Here is an 18535-nt window from a genome sequence, read left to right as displayed (position 1 = left end):
TAGCAGTCAAATATGTGTAACACAGAGGACAATGCCCTGTGAGGGAACATGAGTGAAGCATGGAAATGGAGCATCTGAAGGTGACTTGGCACTAAGGAAAATGATGTAGAATAGCCCAGGTTTATAATTAAATTCCACCCCTCACCCCTTAAGTTTGTTCCTTCTACAACCAAAGAATGTTGTCTCAAAGCCTCTGGAAGTAACTGGAAAAGGCAACAACAAAAAAAGAAAACTCAAATAATTTGTCAGACATTTCTAGAAGGACAGAGAGAAATCTAGAAGTTCTCAAAGAAAGGTTATATGTAAAAGTTGCTTTTGGTGAACTCACAAACTATAGATCTGTTCTTTAATAAACATAACCCCCCCCCCATCTATTATTCTTGCACTGAACTAGCAGAATATTAATGTCAAATCAACACCTGATCAAGTATGGTATGTTAAACCTCTTCTACACAGAAAGCTGAAATCCATTCATCACTATTTGTGTGTTGTGTCTAGAATTGTGAATCACCTTCAGCCTGCAAAAGATCTTCCTCTGTAGGTATCAGTCTTGCACAAATAGATGATTGCTCCTTAAGAAACTGAATTTTCCTGTGTATTTCTTCATTTTGCATGCAGTTGTGGGGTCAGGCGAAAGCTGAAGTGCAGCTGAGCAGGGGAGAGGCACTCCACACTTTTCCCAAAGCCTTACAATGTAGTTCACTGCCTGAGACAGCTGATAAAAACACAATGCACAGAGCAGTCCCTCCACCCTTGCCACATCCCTGAAAACTAACAAGGTCACTGCATCATCAGGACCAGCACTCGCCCATGCTTTCATGCTCCCTTGTCCTTCCCCTCATACCAAAGACTTAAAAAACCAATTTAGTTGGAAAGAACAAAGGACAAGCCCCTCTTCTTTTGCTGATGTCACAATCAAAGAACAAAATGGTGAAAAGAACATCATTACCTATGCTAGGCAAAAGAAGTCTGCAAGTGAGGAAGTTCTAGCTGCAAGAGAAGACAAGCTGATAAGGTGTGGCAGTCCTCAAACAGAATGTTAGTTCAAAGTAGGACCAAAGTAATTGTGGCAGTGGGAGATGGTGACCTCCGACTCAAATAGCTCACCCCAAAAGAGGGCAAAGCCCTGCTTGGGGAGCACGCATAGCTGGTAAAGAGCTTCAGCAGTGCTATCAGAGGATGCGCGCTAATTTGGGTTAGAGGCGAGAAACTTGTAACCCATCCTGCGTGTGAATGACAATGCATATGTAGCATACTACAAATATGCAACCACTCTGCTGTACATAACGGGGTGGGTGGGGGGTGGGGGGTGTACCCTCAAGCAGCTTTATTTGCAAGTTAGGAAGAAAAATCCCCCACGCACCCAGCGCTGCAATAAACCGATGCCTGCTTTCGAAACTACCATTTGGTTTGGAGAGTTTCCTTGGTTACGATTTTTAGTAACACCCATATGACTAGATATCCTCTTTTCCTCCTCAGTATTTCCCTCCAGCAGAAACATCCAATCCGTTCCCCTGTCCTCCTTCAACTACTGACATACCCACAAAATCAACAGTGAAGTACCTAAAATTAAGAATTGCAGGTCCTAAAGCTGGCACCAGAAGTGCTAATTAGGAAAACACCTCGGGGTTTCCACAGACTCAGGAAAATCATGCTTCAGCTGTAAGAGACAGGTACTTGGAAGAGCATCTCAACAGGTATGCGGACTGAAATGAAAAACCCTTCACATTCTCCAGTCTGACACCACTGCCATACATCCATATTTGATACAAGGTTAATACAGACTTACTTGTAACGCAAAATTCCTTTAGTTAAACTCTAAACTAGTTGGGCTGAAAAGGTAAAGAACTTGGAAACACAGAATGCTGAAGATCAGACCCTCACATTACTGCCCTGCATCTTCAACATAATTTTCCTACAATAAGTTTCCAAATTAAGATATTCTCAGAAGCAGCAACCAGACATATTTCTTGCAGTGCTTTCACCTGCCTGTACCACCCTCTAATTCATTGTCAATCTTTGCATTGCTTTGTCATTTCCTCACTTCTCCAGTTGCATAGTACTACTGTTACCCCAAATCTTGGTTCTTCACCTAGTGTGCAAGAGCCGACGATGCACAGAGCTGAGGTGTCATTTACTGCATGTCTGTGCAGAGGTGGGTGCTAGGTAGTGAATGTACAAAGCTGCACCCCTCTTAACACACAGTAAACCACAATACACTTCGAATTACTGTTTACAATTACATCACACTTAGTTCTCACTGGCTCTTAAAAGCCTCAACTCCATTTAAAGGTACAAATTTTTTCACCACTCCTGTTCTGTGGGCAGGGGCTTGCTTTGTTGGAGGGTGAATCTTTTAGCATGCTGATTAGGATACTTCACACATAATTCAAGTAATTTTTTGGTTAGTCTCCCTAACCATTTCCTTCTTGCTAACCATTTCTTAGTCCTTGAGCTTACCTAGTTATGCCCCAACCTGGCATTTGTCAGCTTTATTTATGGTGTCTGTTCCTTCTCTGAATGCCACGCTTTGTTAACTGTTTGTAAGGATTAGCTAACATCCCATGTTTTTCAAATTATTTCTTGTTTTTCACTACAGATATCTACTTCTTTTTTCTTTCTCTTTTTCTTTTTTAAAGTAAATAATTCTTGCACCACTAGTAACCAGAACAGCAACTGCTCTTAGGGCAAGAAACTGCACAGTTAAGGGACTGGCTCTGTAGTTTCAGCTGTGAAGTTCTAAGCAGTAACTTCTCTCCTCGCTTGGTGAGGAACACTGAGTGTAAAAACAAACACCATCTCCCTAGAATAAAATAAGCAACCACTGCCTGTGTATGCCAGGACACCTGCATCACCTACAGCAGGCCAGGAAGCCAGAGGCTCACACTTGCAAGCTGCACCACTGATTGCCAAGAAATCTTCCATGCAAATCCAACGACAGAAGCCAACAGTCAGACACTTCTAAAGCCAAAAGGGAAGAAATGTTAAGAAACAAGATAGACTAAGAATGCAGAAAATGTAAATGCTGTTTTAAGAGCTTTAGAGGCACTAGAGTAATTAGAGACACTACAGTAAACAAAGTAAAGAATGTGACTGCTTTAAACAAGTGTGGCCAAAACCACAGCATACAATAACATAAATACAAAGAAAAAATGGAAATTGGCCTAGTTCTTCCAAGCAAACTGGTACCTTCGCTACTCTTGGAAAAAAGTACATCTGCAAGTAACTCCAAAGCAGCCTGGACTCTCTTAGAGTCTTGAAAAGTCCTGACAGCTGAACTATACATTTATTTTTTTCTTTATCTCAAGCAGGAATAAGAACTTCTTTTCTAGCTAGTCATTATATAGAAACTAAAAACCAGCCCCAAGAACTTTTCCTGGATGCAGTAAACCCCCACCAATCTCCAAACAGTAAACTGTTTACATTTGTCTCTCAATTTTAAGCTTTGTGCATAATTCAGCTCTTCCTGCTACTAAAACATACGCAGGTAAGCCATTAGCATGCCAAATAACTTAACATCCAGGATTTACCAAGCCAGGATTGCTTTGGCCACCTGCCGCAAGTCCTACACACTTCATCTGTAGGAAACAGAGCTGGATTTGCTATCATGTTCTCTGCAGGACAACCTTGTTCTAACGAGGAAACAGGCCGGACTACATGACTGAGAGAAAATCATCTTCCTTTTTTTTTTTTTTTCCCCTCCCTTTAAAGCAATTCAGATGTACAACAGTGCTGTCACTCAAGGATCAAGACAGACAGGCAGTCATGGCTAGGTACTACAGCTGTCATTGCCATGAATCTTCATGATCTGCCCCTACTTTTCACACCCAATGAGATTACTAGCTGTATTGATACATTTCTTTTGCTTTGAAGAAGTGGTGAGAAGTCATTTTGGCAAATGGATCCCATACAATTACTACGTGGCTGTCCTCTTTACAAACAGCTTCCAATCAAGTTAATCAAGAAACTGCCCCACTTCATTGACTAAGAACTTCAGTAATCAATTTGCCAAAAGTAAAGACTGTGGCAGGGAATTGAGCATCTGAGGACCAGAGCGTGAAATGCAAAATCCACCTTTCTCTTAGATACCATACTGAGAGCAGAACAGTTTGCCACAGTCTTCCATTAAAGCTACCTCCATTTTTTGACCTATCTCTCAGAGACAACAGTTTAGGGGGCAAAAAAACCCTAAAGAAACAAATTAATTAAATATAAGTGCCCTTCCCATACATCTTTAACTGAAAGCATTGACTTTAAACCACAAGGCCTATGAAATACTGTTTCAAGGCAGCACATAGAATTTCTCATGCCCTCCACTGCTGCCACTGCACACAAAACAGCAGCAGATAAAAAGGCAGCCTTATTTTTCAGTTGATAAATCAACTGGAACAAAAACAAAGGTTGCCACCCTGAGCTACAGTATGTTTTTATTACACAAACAGGATGGATGTAGATTTGCAAGGCACAAAAAACATGCACAAAAGAGATAGCTTAATCTTCATGCAAGAAGTACTCATGATATGCTCTGTGTCCCATGTCTTCACATTCTGCTCTCAGAAATCAAATAGACATTAGTCATTCATACTAACATTTGTAAGAAACCCAAAATAAATACATTGCCTTGCTAAAAACAGACTCACTAAAAGATAATTGATCATGATGAAGTTTCACAATTGGCTTAACCCAATATTTGAAACTCTATGTGCTTCCTCCTCACCCACCCAGCCTTACCACCCTTGTGACAGTAACCAGGCCTCAGGTAGCCGCAAGGTCAGCTGATCATATCTCTACCCTTGCTGAAAACTAACCCTAACAGAAAACCCATCACAAAGCAGCAAGGTGATCCAGCTGACTCCCTAGCCACTTGCACATCTTTGCCAGCAAGAATGAGCAGGTGGGAACATCCCTTTCTGCAGCAGCACAGCTCCAGACCAGCTTCAACTGGTCACAAAGAGTTCACCTTCAGGGGCAAGCTGGAAAATGGCATCCTTGTTCCCCTTCAAATAAGTTTTTTGCTAACACAACAGCAAAAGCAAGACTATGCTCACAGCATCACTACACCAGTATTATTGCTGGGCACGCTGAGTAGCACAGTTTGATTTTTCCCAGTTGTCAGTCTTGTCTTTTATTCACATTGTAAACATCTCTTTTCTGTTTAAAAATACTCAGCGTAAAGTTCTTCCACTCTATAGCAATGCAGATTTACTAATGTATGTCAGGCTCCAAAGAAACACGGACTCTTTGAAGACTAAGTTGCCAAACTGGCATAACTCCTTTTCCAGCGGAGATCAGAACACAGAACAGTTTGGGCTGGGAGGGACCCTCAGAGGTCGCCGGGCCCAACCCGCCAGCAAGGGGCAGGGCCGTCTCAAGTAGAGGAGGTTCTGAGAGCCCCGTCCAGGCTGACCTGGGAGGCTTCCAGGGACGAGGCACATCCCACCTCTGTGTGCAACTGCAAAGGCATATAGTGATAGGACAAAAATGGCTTTAAGCTGAGAGAGGGTAGGCTTTAGATTAGATATAAGGAAGAAATTCTTCACTGTAAGGGTGGTGAGGCACTGGAACAGGTTGCCCAGAGAAGTTGTGGAAGCCCCATCCCTGGCAGTGCTCAAGGCCAGGCTGGATGGGGCTTTGAGCAGCCTGGTCTGGTGGAAGGTGTCCCTGCCCATGACAGGGGGGTTGGAACTAGATGATCTTTAAGGTCCTTGCCAACCCAAACCATTCTATGGTCCTATGAATACAGATCCCCTGAGGGACACCACTCATCATCAATCTCTTCCTAGACATCAAGCCATTGATGACTACTCTTTGGATGCAACCACCCAACCAATTCCTCATCCCTGAACAGTATATCCATCAAACTGATATCTCTCCAATTTAGAGAGCAGGATGTTGTGGGGGACTGTGTCAAAGGCCTTACAGAAGTCCCAACAGAAAACATCTGTAGCTCTTCCCTTGTCCAGTGATGAATCACTCCATCATAGAAGGCTATTAGGTTGGTCAGGCAGGACTGCCCCTTGGTAAAGCCATGATGGCTGTATCATATCACCTCCCTGTCCTCCATGTGCCTTAGCATAGCTTTAGGAGAAACTGTTCCATGATCCTCGCAGGCACAGAGGGAAGGTGACAGGTTGGTAGTTCCCAGGGTCCCCCTTTCTACCATTTTTAAAAATGGGTACAATGTTTCTCTTTTTCCAGTCACCAGGGTCTTCACCTGACTGCCATGACTTTCCAAGTATCACGGAGACCAGCTTGGTTGTTAGATCAGCCACACACTAATCTTAGAACAAAACCTACTCACAGGTTGTGCAGTACAGGTGACAAAAGTAGATAATGGTCTCACTCATCCTCCTTGAAATGGTCCAAAGCAAAAGAATCCAGAATACAAAGAAATTATCTGAGAAATGACCAGAGGTAAAAGCAGCCAGCAGGATGAGTGACTCTGAATTCACATTTCCAGGGACAACACCAAGGCATTCCACCTTGCTATGAAGCTCTGAATCACTACTAGCTAAAGGACATGCACTTTGATGTCACTGGATTTGTTCACTGATAAAATCACATTTGTCCATTTTTACTTGTGTCTTGCCCTCTTGTGTTTAATTCCAGGAGGCTGGCAGACAGTTAACACATGTCAACAGATGGCAAAGGATGTAAAAGCGAAAGACTTTGCCTGCTAAAGGGCACCACTACCACCCACATCACACCTGGCACAGAACATACCGGACTCTGAAGACAAGACATGGGTATTAACATGCATTTGACAGCAAACCAAATGCTCTTGAGACAAGAAACAAACTATTTACTCATGAGTCACTGAAAAAAAAGTTGAATGGAGGAGTCAAGGCATCAGAACTTTACAGGACAGGAGAGGTGCCTGAAGACAGGAGGAAAGCCAATGTTGCTCCAGTCTTCAAAAAGGGCAAGAGGGAGGATCCAGGAGACTACAGGCCAGTCAGCCTCACCTCCATCCCTGGAAAGGTGATGGAACAGCTCATCCTGGTGGTCATCTCAAACCACGTGGAGGAAAAGGAGGTCACCAGGAAGAGTCAACACAGATTCACCAAGGGGGAATCATGCCTGACCAACCCGATAGCCTTCTCTGATGGAATGTCTGGCTGGGTAGATGAGGGGAGGCCAGTGGTGGATGTTGTCTGCCTTGATCTCAGCAAGGCTTTTGACACTGTCTCCCATAAGATCCTGACACGTAAGCTCAGGCAGTGTGGACTAGATGAGTGGACAGTGAGGTGGATCGAGAGCTGGCGGAACAGCAGGGCTCAGGGGTTGTGATCAGCGGCGCAGAGTCCAGCTGGAGGCCTGTAGCTCGCGGTGCTCCCAGGGGTCAGTGCTGGGCCTGGTCCCGTTCAACTCATTCACCATTGACCTGGACGAAGGGACTGAGCGCACCCTCAGCAAGTTTGCTGATGATGCAGAACTGGGAGGAGCGGCTGACACACCAGGAGGCTGCGCTGCCGTTCAGAGAGACCTGGACGGGCTGGAGAGTCGGGCAGAGGAACCTCATGAAGTTCCACAGCGGCACGTGTAGGGTCCTGCCCCTGGGGAGGGACAGCCCCAGGCACCAGCACAGGCTGGGGTGACCTGCTGGGGGGCAGCTCTGTGGAGAAGGACCTGGGAGTGCTGCTGGGCAGCCAGTTGCCCGTGGGCCAGCTGTGTGCCCCGGTGGGCAGCCAGTTGCCCGTGGGCCAGCTGTGTGCCCCGGTGGCCAAGCAGGCCAGTGGGACCCTGGGGGGCATGAGGAGGAGCGGGGCCAGCAGGTCGAGGGGGGATCCTCCCCCTCTGCTCTGCCCTGGTGAGGTCCCACCTGCAGTGCTGTGCCCAGTGCTGGGCTCCCCAGTTCAGGGGGGACTGGGAACTGCTGGGGAGGGTCCGGTGGGGGCTGCAAAGACCATCAGGGGACTGGAGCATCTGCCCGGTGAGGAAAGGCTGAGGGAGCTGGGCCTCTTTAGCCTGGAGGAGATTGAGAGGGGATCTTATCAATGCACACAAATACCTTAAGTGTCAGGAGGATGGGTCCAAGCTCTGTTCATTGGTGCCCAGCGATGGGACAAGGGGCAGCAATCACAAACAGAAGCACTGAAAGTTTCACCTGAATCTGAGGAAGAACTTCTTCACCTTGAGGGTGACAGAGCCCTGGAACAGGCTGCCCAGAGAGGCTGTGGCATCTCCTTCTCTGGAGACATTCAAAACCTGCCTGGACACAACTCTGTGCAACCTGCTCTAGGGGAACCTGCTTTAGCAGTGGGGTTGAACTGGATCTCCAGAGGTCCCCTCCAACCCTGACCATTCTGTGATTCACAGAGATTCAGTCACTACTGTTCAGTGAACTTAGCATAGAGTTACAAACTGCAGGAACATGACTTGTCACTCCTTGCCTGGGATCAGAAGCAAGCGGTCTTCTTGATTCTTCATTACTATGCAAAGCCAGAAGATACATTAACTTGCAAAGCAAGTGAAAATCTTTTCTCTATAAAGAGTCCATATTCACGAATGGAAGAGTAACTGTGTTACTGTTTCACCACTACAACCCCAGGACTCCAAGGCTAGTTTTTAATTGTATGGGCTCTCAAACAAATCAGAGCCAGACACAGGCTCTCTAAGAAATTTGAAGTCTCTAAGAAGAAACAAGAATGGTGATACACAGGAGGGCACCCAAGGCAACACATGAATCTACCAAAGAGAGAAAAGGTATCAGCTAGCATTCATACACCAACCCATTCATGCCTTGGAAAAGCCACTCGAGAAAACAGAAGAAAGCATTTGGTAAGGAGGTTTTTAAACACAAATACATCTGTCTGGCCTGCCTAGGTGTGAGTAAGGGAAGCAAACAAGAATATTAAGATTCCAGGCAATTATATTTTCAAGCAACTGGAAACTAATGAGTTTCCTGTATTTACAGAATGATTTACAGCTCTTGTATTTTTTTCATCCTTAATTTCACAATTAGCAAAAGAATGATGTCCTGAACATATATACGTAGAACTAAGGGAGCAAAAGAAGCTGCAAAATTATTATTGGAACTTCTTTTTAGAAGCTGCTTTAATCTTTGCCATTTCCTGGAACAGTAAAAAAAAATAAGAAGAAAAATACAGCAAGCTCATATTCAGTGTTTTTGTTTGCCATAAGCTTGTCTCCTACGTATATCTCAGTTTCCCTAAGAACCTTGAACAGCAGACGCTGATTACAGACAACAGCATCCTGAGACTTCATGGTATCAGCCTTTGGTAATTTAGTTGCCCTAATAGTCTGCACCTCTCAGAGGTTTGCCTGCTTTTTCATCTCAATTGAAAAACACCAAGAAGCCCACTGCATGCAAGATCTAGGAGATTCTTGCAAACATGAACCCTGCCTCAAGAATGCCCAGATGCTTGTGTTTGAATTTTTAGACGCTTGAATGCTTGTATAGATTCCATAGTCCTAAAACTATCAGGAAAAGCATGTACCTTTAAGAACCCCAAATATCTGACATCCAGCTGCCCAACTGTGAGCACCAGGATCCACTGGAGAACAATAAAGTTATTTGATATACACAATCATACCAAGGGATATTTTGAAGGATAAAAAATCAGCCCAAATAATTAAACAAGTTATAATCCTCATTAAAAATGAGCAAGTGACAGACAGCTACATATTCTCTTCATTGTTTAGACTGACTAGTACTATCAAGTAAGTGACTAAACCCAAACCTACTTCTCTATGACAGGAGTGTATTTTTGTTTTGTTATTAAAAATAGTGAACCTTTTTGGCACAGCATAGCCAAGGGCAATTTATAAATTAAATGCTAAAAGCTCTCACTGCCACATTAAGGCTTTGATTAAAATAACTGCTATGGTTTAAGTTTTTCTGTTGCATTAACTTTAATTACATGCACCTCCAATGCAGCAAACGCCATTAAAGTCAACCAAGGCATTTTACATTTGCTCCCAACTTAAATACCACCACTTCAGTGTGTAAGAATCAACAAAGGGATTCTTCGTTATTAAGCTGCTTACTCAGGGGATGAGAGAAAAATCTCATAATTAGAGTGTAGAGTTTAACACTCTACTTGTTCAAATGTGAACACAAAGCAACCAAGCTAAAGCTACTACAGTATTCATAATTCATATAAAAACTTTCACAATGCTGAAGTGACTTTTTTGTAATTGTTGCATTTTGCTTATTAAAAGACAAGATCCATCTGTAACATTAAGTCTAGCTGTGGAAGCATAGACTTCGTTGCAGCGTATGCAGTAGGAACAACAATATGGTTGAATCCCTCTTCAGTTCCGTGATTGTTTGGTCCCAAACAATTTTCTGCTAGGTTGCATTAACAACACACTTGCCCATTTATCTTCGCTGCAGCAGCACTGGAAACTACAGAAGTTACAGAACACAGCAAAATTGTTGCAGCTCTATAAAACATGCAGTCATCTTGCTAGAGTAAGCGAGATTTTTGGAGAGCTTGTGTTTCAGCAGGAGTTTGTCTCCTGCAAGCTGTTCCACAAACAGCGCTGGCTGCTGACCAGCCGGGGCAATAAACACACATAGAGAAAGAATACAAAAAGATTCTATTTCAGGCTTATTGCTGTTAAAAGGATTGTTTAATTTATACAGGTAGGCCTTGCTTCTTAATAGCTACTGCATGAAAGCCACCTGCTATGTAACTATGAATACTAACAGAACATCTGAAAAGAAAAACATACCACTATCCCTTGCAGGTCAGATCACTGAGTAGTTTTGGCACAGAAAATCTTGAGGCAAAGAAACAATCACACAAACTGATATATTTTGAGATTTAAGAGTGCTTCATCTATACATTCCTTACAACACAATTCCCTTCTGTGGTGCTAACCAACCTGCAAAGAACAAATTTTGGATTTTGCACTAATTTAATCGGAACTTCATATGTGAAATTGCAACCTCAGCCAGTGAAGCTGGGCTACAAACTCCATCAGAGAGAGTATGATCTAAGAAGTGTGAAGTCCTCCATTTATTAATCACATCAGACATAATTTTAATATTTCCCTATAATGTTTCAAATTCAAAGCATCAACTCAAGAGCCTGAAGCACTTTTTTTCTGAAACCTATAAAGGTATACAAACATATCTGAACACTACAAACAGATTTGGAGTGAACAAGTCACGAGGTAACCAAGCAAAGGATAATCCTGAAGATCTGAAATAAATTTTTAAAGCTTGGAACATTAGTAGCTACTCTGACAATTATGTGGAGTTTAATCACAGCTTTAAGTTTCGAAGCAACTTTTCAAAATCTTCAGCACACAAACATACATAAAACCAAACCATGGAAGACGGACCACAATGAAGAAAAGTCTTACTAGCAACTTAGCCAAGCAAGATACCTACCATTTAGCAGAGCTAGCATCGTTCATTAACTTTCCATTTGCAAGACAAGAAGATAAATCCAACCCTATCGTTGCTCTCCATCCCTCAAACAGATATAAATCACTCTGTCCATTAGACAGATGCTGCATGAGGTACAGAGCTTGCATTCAGGTTCACAGCCATCTGCACAGTGCTGTATTTTCAGATGAGAACAGGTGATTATTAAGCATTACCTTCATTCAAAATTAATTGTGTGTGATTTTGACTCCACTCCTAATTACTTCCTAATATTCTCCTTGGCAGTCTACATGCTTCGATTACAGTATGTATCATTATGGGGGGTGGGGGGTGGAAATAATTAACAGGGGAAAAAGAAATGGGGAGGTTGTACTTACTGTGTTGCATTTTGTCCCACACACCACTTGTCGGTGGTTCAGCCACTGGGAGGCAAACACTTTATTAAGGGTTCCAAGGTGAAATTCTCTCTCCCTCAGAAGGCTGGGAAGCTGCTGGGCTGCATATTCGTGCAATAAGCGGTGATAGCTGGACTCGTTCTGCACTCTGACCTCTCTACCCTTCAGGTAGTACACCAGAGACCTTTTCACTGGGCAGAGTCTTCTCCTTTTGTGAATGGAGTGATCCCACCCATACTGTGGAAAACAAACACGGACATTTTTACAAATAGAACAAACTTAAGGCACGACACTTCCAAATTAAAATATATTCTCAGCAAACTAGTGAAGTCTTCCAAAGTACCCATAGAAGACCATACGCAAAGATTAACTTGGAAATGCTGATACAGCCTTCAGCAACGTAAAATTAAATGTCAGTAAATATGTACTGAAGAAGTAACTCTGCGATGACAGGAGAAGCAGCCCGCACCGGTTCGGTGCCGGACACTTATAGAGACAAGAAGCAGAGAGGAAGAACTGTCAAGAGGAGAGGGCAGCCCCCGCCGTTCGCCCGGCGGGCCTGGCAGTGACACCGCGGGGACCGCCTGGTACCGACCGTCCTGCGTAGCGGCCTGGGGCGGCCCCGCAGCATGGCTCGGCCAGGGGGCGGCAGGGATCCAGCCGTTACGGGACGAACGGCTGACCCCAACGGCGCGGCACGGGGCGGGGGAGGGACCCGGGCGAGTCCCCGGCGCGGGGCTGCACACTGCACCTCGCCCCCCGACGACGAGGCTGCTTGCCCCACCCCCGACACCTTCCTCAGGTACCGGGACCTCCCCCCGCCGCCCCTCCCCGCCCCAACCAGACACCAGCAGGTCCCGCTCAGGGTCACCTGGATGTCCGGGCACCGGTACCTGCCATCCCACCGCGGACGGGGGCTGCCCCCCGCCCCCGCGCCCCAGCCTACCTGCCCCCCCTGGAGCCCGCCGGGCCCCGCGGCGGCCGCCGCTTTCCGCTTCCTGCTAACTGTTTTCCGGGCCATAGTAGAAGCAGGAGAAGGAAGAGGAGGAGGAGGAGAGGCCGACAGCCCGGACCGGGCCCCACATGGAGCAGCAGGGAGAGGCGGCCTCCGCGGGACGGGGCATGTAAGTGCGGAACGCCAGTCCCGGTCACTTTTTCAGCCGCAGGCCCCTCCGACCGCTCTTCACGACATTTTCCCTGGGACTAATTTTTTTTACGACAGTCGCGTGGCACCTTTGCGGCGGCTCCCCCGCCCCGCCCAAGAGCTTCGTTTCCCAGCAACCGGAGGAGGCCCGCCCCCTTTGCTTTGGGGGACAGACGCGCCCCCTGGCGGCGGGCGGCCTCCCCGCAACCCGGCCGTTCCAGCGCTGGCTGGCTTTTTTTCTTCACCTGTATGTATTTCCGAGCAACCGTGGCTCGCCGGGCGATGCCGGGAGCACATTTAACGACCCAATTTAACTAGCAGGCAGCTTGGCTTCACCACCCGGCTTCCCCAGGTGACTTCCGGCGCCCGGTGCACGTTGTTCGGTGCACGTTGTCCGCTGCACGGTGAGGCGCCCAGCCAAGCGCTGGAGCTACTCCGTTCCACCGGGAAACTCCCGCACTGCAGGGGAACTGTGGGGCATAGGGAATGTTTGTGTTTCTAAAACAGATGCGGAGCGATGCGTGCTTTTTCGTGCGCCCACATGCACTTTTCCCTGTGCTTACAGGGGCTAAAATTAGAGTAGACCAAACCCCACGATCGCCGTTTTGCAAATGAGGTTGCAGAGGAGAAGAGGACGAGGAGAAAAGAGAGAAGCCGGTAACGTGCAGGCGGACCGCAAGCAGCCAGCTCCTGACCGTTGGGCACTCTCTGGCGTCTCCAGCCACAGGAGGTGCCTATGCCCAACTCCGCGGGGGCAGCAGGTTCTGGGGTAGGCCCCCGGCGGGCCCGCGGCCGGGACGGTGACGGGGAGGGCGACGGGGACAGAGACGATCCCCGGCGCTGCCCCCGCCCCGCCCCTCACGGGAATGGGGGGGGGGGGGGGGGGCTCCTCCCGCCTTCGCCACGCCCCTCCCCGCTGCGGTGACGTCACCGCGAGCGCCTCCCGATTGGGCCGGCGAGGGCAGGTGACCTGGCGGCGTGACGTCTGCTCGCCGCCGGGGAAGCGAGGCGAGGCGGAGGAGAGGCAGATAAGATGGCGTCGCCCGGTCGCGGAGTCGGAGGTGGCGACGCTGTGCGGGTTTCGTAGGGGCGGGCGGTGGTCGGTGGTCAGTGACCGCAGGGATAGCCGGAGCTGCCAGCCAGGGGCCGCCAGGCACCGCGCAGGTAACGAGTGGGCCGGGAGGGGTGCTGGTGGGGTGCCGGTCCCCCTCGTAGCGGGGCCTGGGCGGGAGGGCGTAGCGGCGGGAGGGCGTAGCGGGCCGCTTCCCGGACCCTCCGCCTCGCCGCTGCTTCTTCTCGTCTGGGGCGAGGTGCGCTCCGCGCCCCCGTCTTGATTCAGTAGGTATGAGGCGCTGGTGGGGTAGCGGCGGGGCCGCTGGCCCTGGGGGGGCTGGCAGGCTGGGGGCCGCTCGCCCGGGCGCGGCGGGTGCGAGCCGCTGTGGCCGGGCTGCCCGCCCTCGCTGCCTCTCGGTGCTGCCTTTGCAAGTACCGATTAATGGAGGCGAGAACCTGCGCGGGCAGCTCACGGACGGAGCCCTGGCTCTGCCTCCTGGGGTCGACCCGGGCAGTAGAGGGAGGTCGGGCAGGTAGGGTGACGCTTCTTTCCACGCGCTCCCCCGCTTTCCAGCAGTTTCGGGATTGCTTGAGTCAAGGGAGTGCCTTTCTGCTTAATAATCCTTGATGAATTTGCTGTCCAAGAGCCGACTGCTGTTGGAAGTCCGAGCAAGCGGTTAGTGTCCATGATACTTGGAAATAAGTTCCTCCCCACAGTAACTGAATCTGTGAAGAACCAAAATGCCTGCGTTTGTTTGGGGTGCGGGATGTAGTTTTTGTCAAGCCTGCCTTTAGGTAACTTGTTGACTTCTGGCTCTTGTGTTAATGAAGACCATAGTACTTATCTTCCCTATGCCATTCATGATTTTAGATTTTCTGCTGTATTCTGGTTTTGGTTGTGATTACTTGTGGGCTGAAGAGCCAGAGTCTTGTTTACTTCATTGAGCCTAGCCCTCTGCGTATCTCTCTATGCTTTCTGGGTCTCTTCCACTTAGCTGTTCCGCTTTTGAGTGCGGAAGAGGAGGATTGTATCTTTGTCTGCATTTGAGATGCAGACATACCATGTATACACTAGTGTAAGAATACTTCAGTTACCTACTTTCTAACTTCCTGGTAAAGCCTTATTTCTGTTTAGCTCGGTGCTTACTAGAAGTAAATCATTTAACAGTTCTACGAAGCTATTGAGTTAATTCAAGAACTGTCTTCCGGAGTTTTGATAGCTCAAAACCTATAATTTTAAAGGGAAAGTTAGGATTGCTTTTTTTAATTAGTAAGAGAAATCACAATAGGTGGAAATGAGTGGTCACCTTATCAACTGTTTTTATTCCCCACATAATTTAAAAATTCCAAGAAAGTAAAAAAAAAAGTAGTCTTACAAATCTTACGATGTTGATGCTGCCTTGTTAGAATAGAGATAAGCAGGCGAACTCTGGTTCTTGGTTGGGCAACTAACATAGCTGCCATCCTGGATTCAGTGAAAATGTGTACATGTTGAATTTAAGTTGCTTGAGGTGAGTATTCCTAAATAAAAAATGAGTATTGCCAAATTAAGGAACAACTGAATTGTGGCTGGTGTGATGTAACTTTACGGACTGTGTTACTGGTAGAAGGTGTAGCTGCATCTCACAGCCTGTTAGGGGATTAAGAGGCTTTTATGGGAGCTTGGTGAGGGGGAATCTTACTCCAGCTGTGATTTAAGTTGTTAAGGAAAAAGAGGGAGTACTGCAATTAACTAGACCTCTTCCTCACCTTCCTTCCCTTAACATCCTCAGAGCATGGGACTTTCTGCTGCTGTGCAGGCATTTCTGCAACTGCTGGCTTCCTAGGGCTGACCTTGCATATCTGGGAGCTCTGCTTTGCAACGGCATTTTTCAGGGGAGAGGGGAAAAAGCTGTTTTGGCTTCTTCCTCCTTTTCTTCATACAGAACGGAGCTATGTGTGTAGCACTATGCTCGCTACAGGGAGGGGAGCAGGGCTGAGATGTTACATGCAGTAGCAGCATAGCAGTTGGACTGATTTATTCAAGGCCATGTGTGTGATGATGTTAGGTTGCAGTACTGGTACTTAATGAATTCAGTTTTCTGTGGATGCAGAGCTGTGACTCAAAAGTGGCAGTGATGCTTTAGATCACATCACCTTTGCAATTGGGTGACTGAAATCTTTTAGGCATAACTTTAATTTGAAGGATAAGGGGAGGGAAAGCATGTAGGTTTTAAACTTAGCTTTTGCAAGCTTGTGGTTTTATTGTCAGAAAAAAACCTGAAAGTGATTGCGCTTTTCTTGTCTCGCTGGCTGGTTGTAGTCTGCAAGTTTGATGGTTTTTTTTTCCCTGTGGGTGCACTGGAACAAAGGGATTGGGGAAGAAGTTGTTTCTACTTAAGTTCAGACACTCTGCCCAAGTCAAGTGTAGACTGTAACAAAGCTACCTGAGTCTTTAAAAGGAAAACCAAGGAAATCTCAGGTATAAAACATATGAATGAATAAATGTTAGTTTCTCTTTAATGAACTGAATTTCAATTTTCAGAATATTTTAGAAGTATGCTGATCAGTGTAGTGAATATACCGATCAGCTGGGACACTTGCTGACGGATAGAAAAATCATCAAAACTACATGGAAGAGCTCCATCTCTATTGTTCACATGCCCAGCAGTACTTGTTATCCTAGAGACAAAAGTATTTAACCAACAGAATAGGAGTCAGGTTTCTGGACTGATCCAGTAGACCACCTTGTCTAACTGTCACACTGGCAGCCAGAGCTGGTGCTGGTGGCAAAAGTGCTATAATGCCACAGAAGGCATCACCTCACTGGACCTCCTTTTTAACTGTATAATATTATGGTTTCTGGTTGCTTCCACAAACTTCAGGGATTGTTAATTCAGGATATACAATACTGTTGTTAACATTTGGGTTTTGTAAGTTTTTTACATCAGTTTGTTCTTGCATTTTACAGTTGGCGCTGGGTTGAATATTTTGATGAAATGGTCTGTGAGAAATTTAGTTTTACCTCTTAGAATGTCTATCCAGCCTTCTCTGGCATTTTGTTTCTAACATGATCGCTCCATCTTTTCAATCATAAATTCCAGAGCTTCAGCTGTCATTTTACAAGGATCTCTACCAAAAGGCATTATGATCAGTGCAATTCAGATCAGTGTCAGTTTAAAGAAGATCTAGTGGAGCTGTAATTGAAAAGCTCTGGAAGATGTTTTTGAAAACTATTGTTTGAAGGAAAGGCAAAGAAGGGTTATTTACTGATTAGAAATAATGTTCTTTGGAAAAGTAGGTCTTCCAGGGTGTATTAAAGGATGGTTTCCCTGCATTGTGTCTGCTTGCGCTGATAACTACGAGGGCAATGCTATTGATCTTACAGCATGTACCACTCTACAATTGATCATTGGGATTGCAGTTGATCGATACAAGCCTGAGCTCACAGGTTTTTGTGTTAATTACCTAGGTATGTAATCCTCTATGGTATGCATGTGCATTGCTTAATACATTGACCCTTTGTCTAGGTTTGAGTAAGCTCATGTTCTGTGTCCTTAATGGTCTTTTGCAGTCCGTGTAGTCTTATATTGAGGTCTCTTAAGAGAAACTGAGTGTTGGGGGCTTTCTCCTCTCTTAAATGGTCAGATTTATTCCAAAACCTTGCTTGCATGGGGAAGGCATTTTGTTTAAAGTTAAGAAATACTGTCTTCTCCATGGTTAGGAAATTTTGAAAGAATAGCTTGTCCTTCCAGACTCGCTTGTGGGTGGTTTATTTTGGGGGGGGGGGTTTTCCCCCTTTGAAGGCTACAAGGTCTGTCAGAATCCTTTTAGCTTGCAATGGAGAAAAGTGTATCATTGTTTTGACTTAGATTTGAATTTAATTTTCTATGGGGAAAAGCAGATTGGTTCAAAATACCATGTTGCTTTAGTAGTATTGCAGGTTTTAACTAAGTGGCTGAGTTCAAATGGAAATTCTGAGCTTGTATGTTCTCAGCTGCCTTTTGTGTCAGAAACACTTACACCAGAGTAGCATTTTTAAATCAGAAGAATGAGTCAGTTCTTCAGCTGGAAGATGGTCTGAATATACTTAAGCTGCTTAGCTGTTAGTAGTTGGTATAATGGAAGCTAGTAATAAAGAGTTGTGAGCTCCTAATTAATCTGGTCTGTGTTGCTCAATGTCAGCATGCATGGTCACTATCTACTAGATTATGTGAAATATGACTTAAGACCTTTCTTAATCTATACATTTGTGCTTGCACCATTTGGCATTTCTAGGCTGGCAGCAGCAGGTGAAGGTGTGACGGAAATGACTGGTGAGATTTATTCCCCGAGTTTGGGAGGCGGCATTTCTGAGTGTGCATATTGCCATTTATGCTGTGTTAAGTGTTAGCACTGTGCTTAATCTAGGCAAAGAGATGTGCTCATGTGTTCAACTTTATTTGCCTCATTAGTTTTGAGCTCTAAATTAAAACTAGATTATTCACTCTGCAAAGTAATTGTTAAAACATATGCATTTCCTTTTCTGATACAGCAAAGCCACTCTGGGATCCACCCTGATGACTAATACCATCATGTGGTGTCTGATTTGAAGAATCAGTC

At 45.9% G+C, this 18535-nt stretch overlaps 2 protein-coding genes across 6 annotated transcripts in view; one reads left to right on the top strand and one right to left on the bottom strand.

Annotated features, from left to right (window-relative positions):
• The window catches only part of DCAF12 (DDB1 and CUL4 associated factor 12), a 31767-nt gene extending 18773 nt beyond the window's left edge, over positions 1 to 12994 (bottom strand). Inside the window, exons 1-2 of the mRNA XM_056323895.1 lie at positions 12704 to 12994; positions 11740 to 11994 (exon numbers count right to left, since the gene is read on the bottom strand). Coding sequence (XP_056179870.1) covers positions 11740 to 11994; positions 12704 to 12778 — 330 coding nt within the window. The 5' untranslated portion in view covers positions 12779 to 12994. The remainder of the gene's footprint in view (positions 1 to 11739; positions 11995 to 12703) is intronic.
• The window catches only part of UBAP1 (ubiquitin associated protein 1), a 37577-nt gene continuing 31835 nt past the window's right edge, over positions 12794 to 18535 (top strand). For 2 of the 5 annotated variants that reach the window (XM_056323894.1, XM_056323890.1), the window contains exon 1: positions 13873 to 14065. The gene's annotated coding sequence lies outside the window, so the exon portion shown is untranslated. Of the gene's footprint in view, positions 12882 to 13870; positions 14066 to 16392; positions 16416 to 18535 lie in introns of those variants that run through there. The other 3 variants (XM_056323891.1, XM_056323893.1, XM_056323892.1) reach the window with 3 other exon arrangements.

The sequence above is a fragment of the Falco biarmicus genome, chromosome Z (assembly GCF_023638135.1).
Source record: "Falco biarmicus isolate bFalBia1 chromosome Z, bFalBia1.pri, whole genome shotgun sequence".
Taxonomy (NCBI): Eukaryota; Metazoa; Chordata; class Aves; order Falconiformes; family Falconidae; genus Falco; species Falco biarmicus.
The sequence above is the reverse complement of the archived record's forward strand: the minus strand, read 5'-3'. Positions and strand labels throughout refer to the sequence as shown.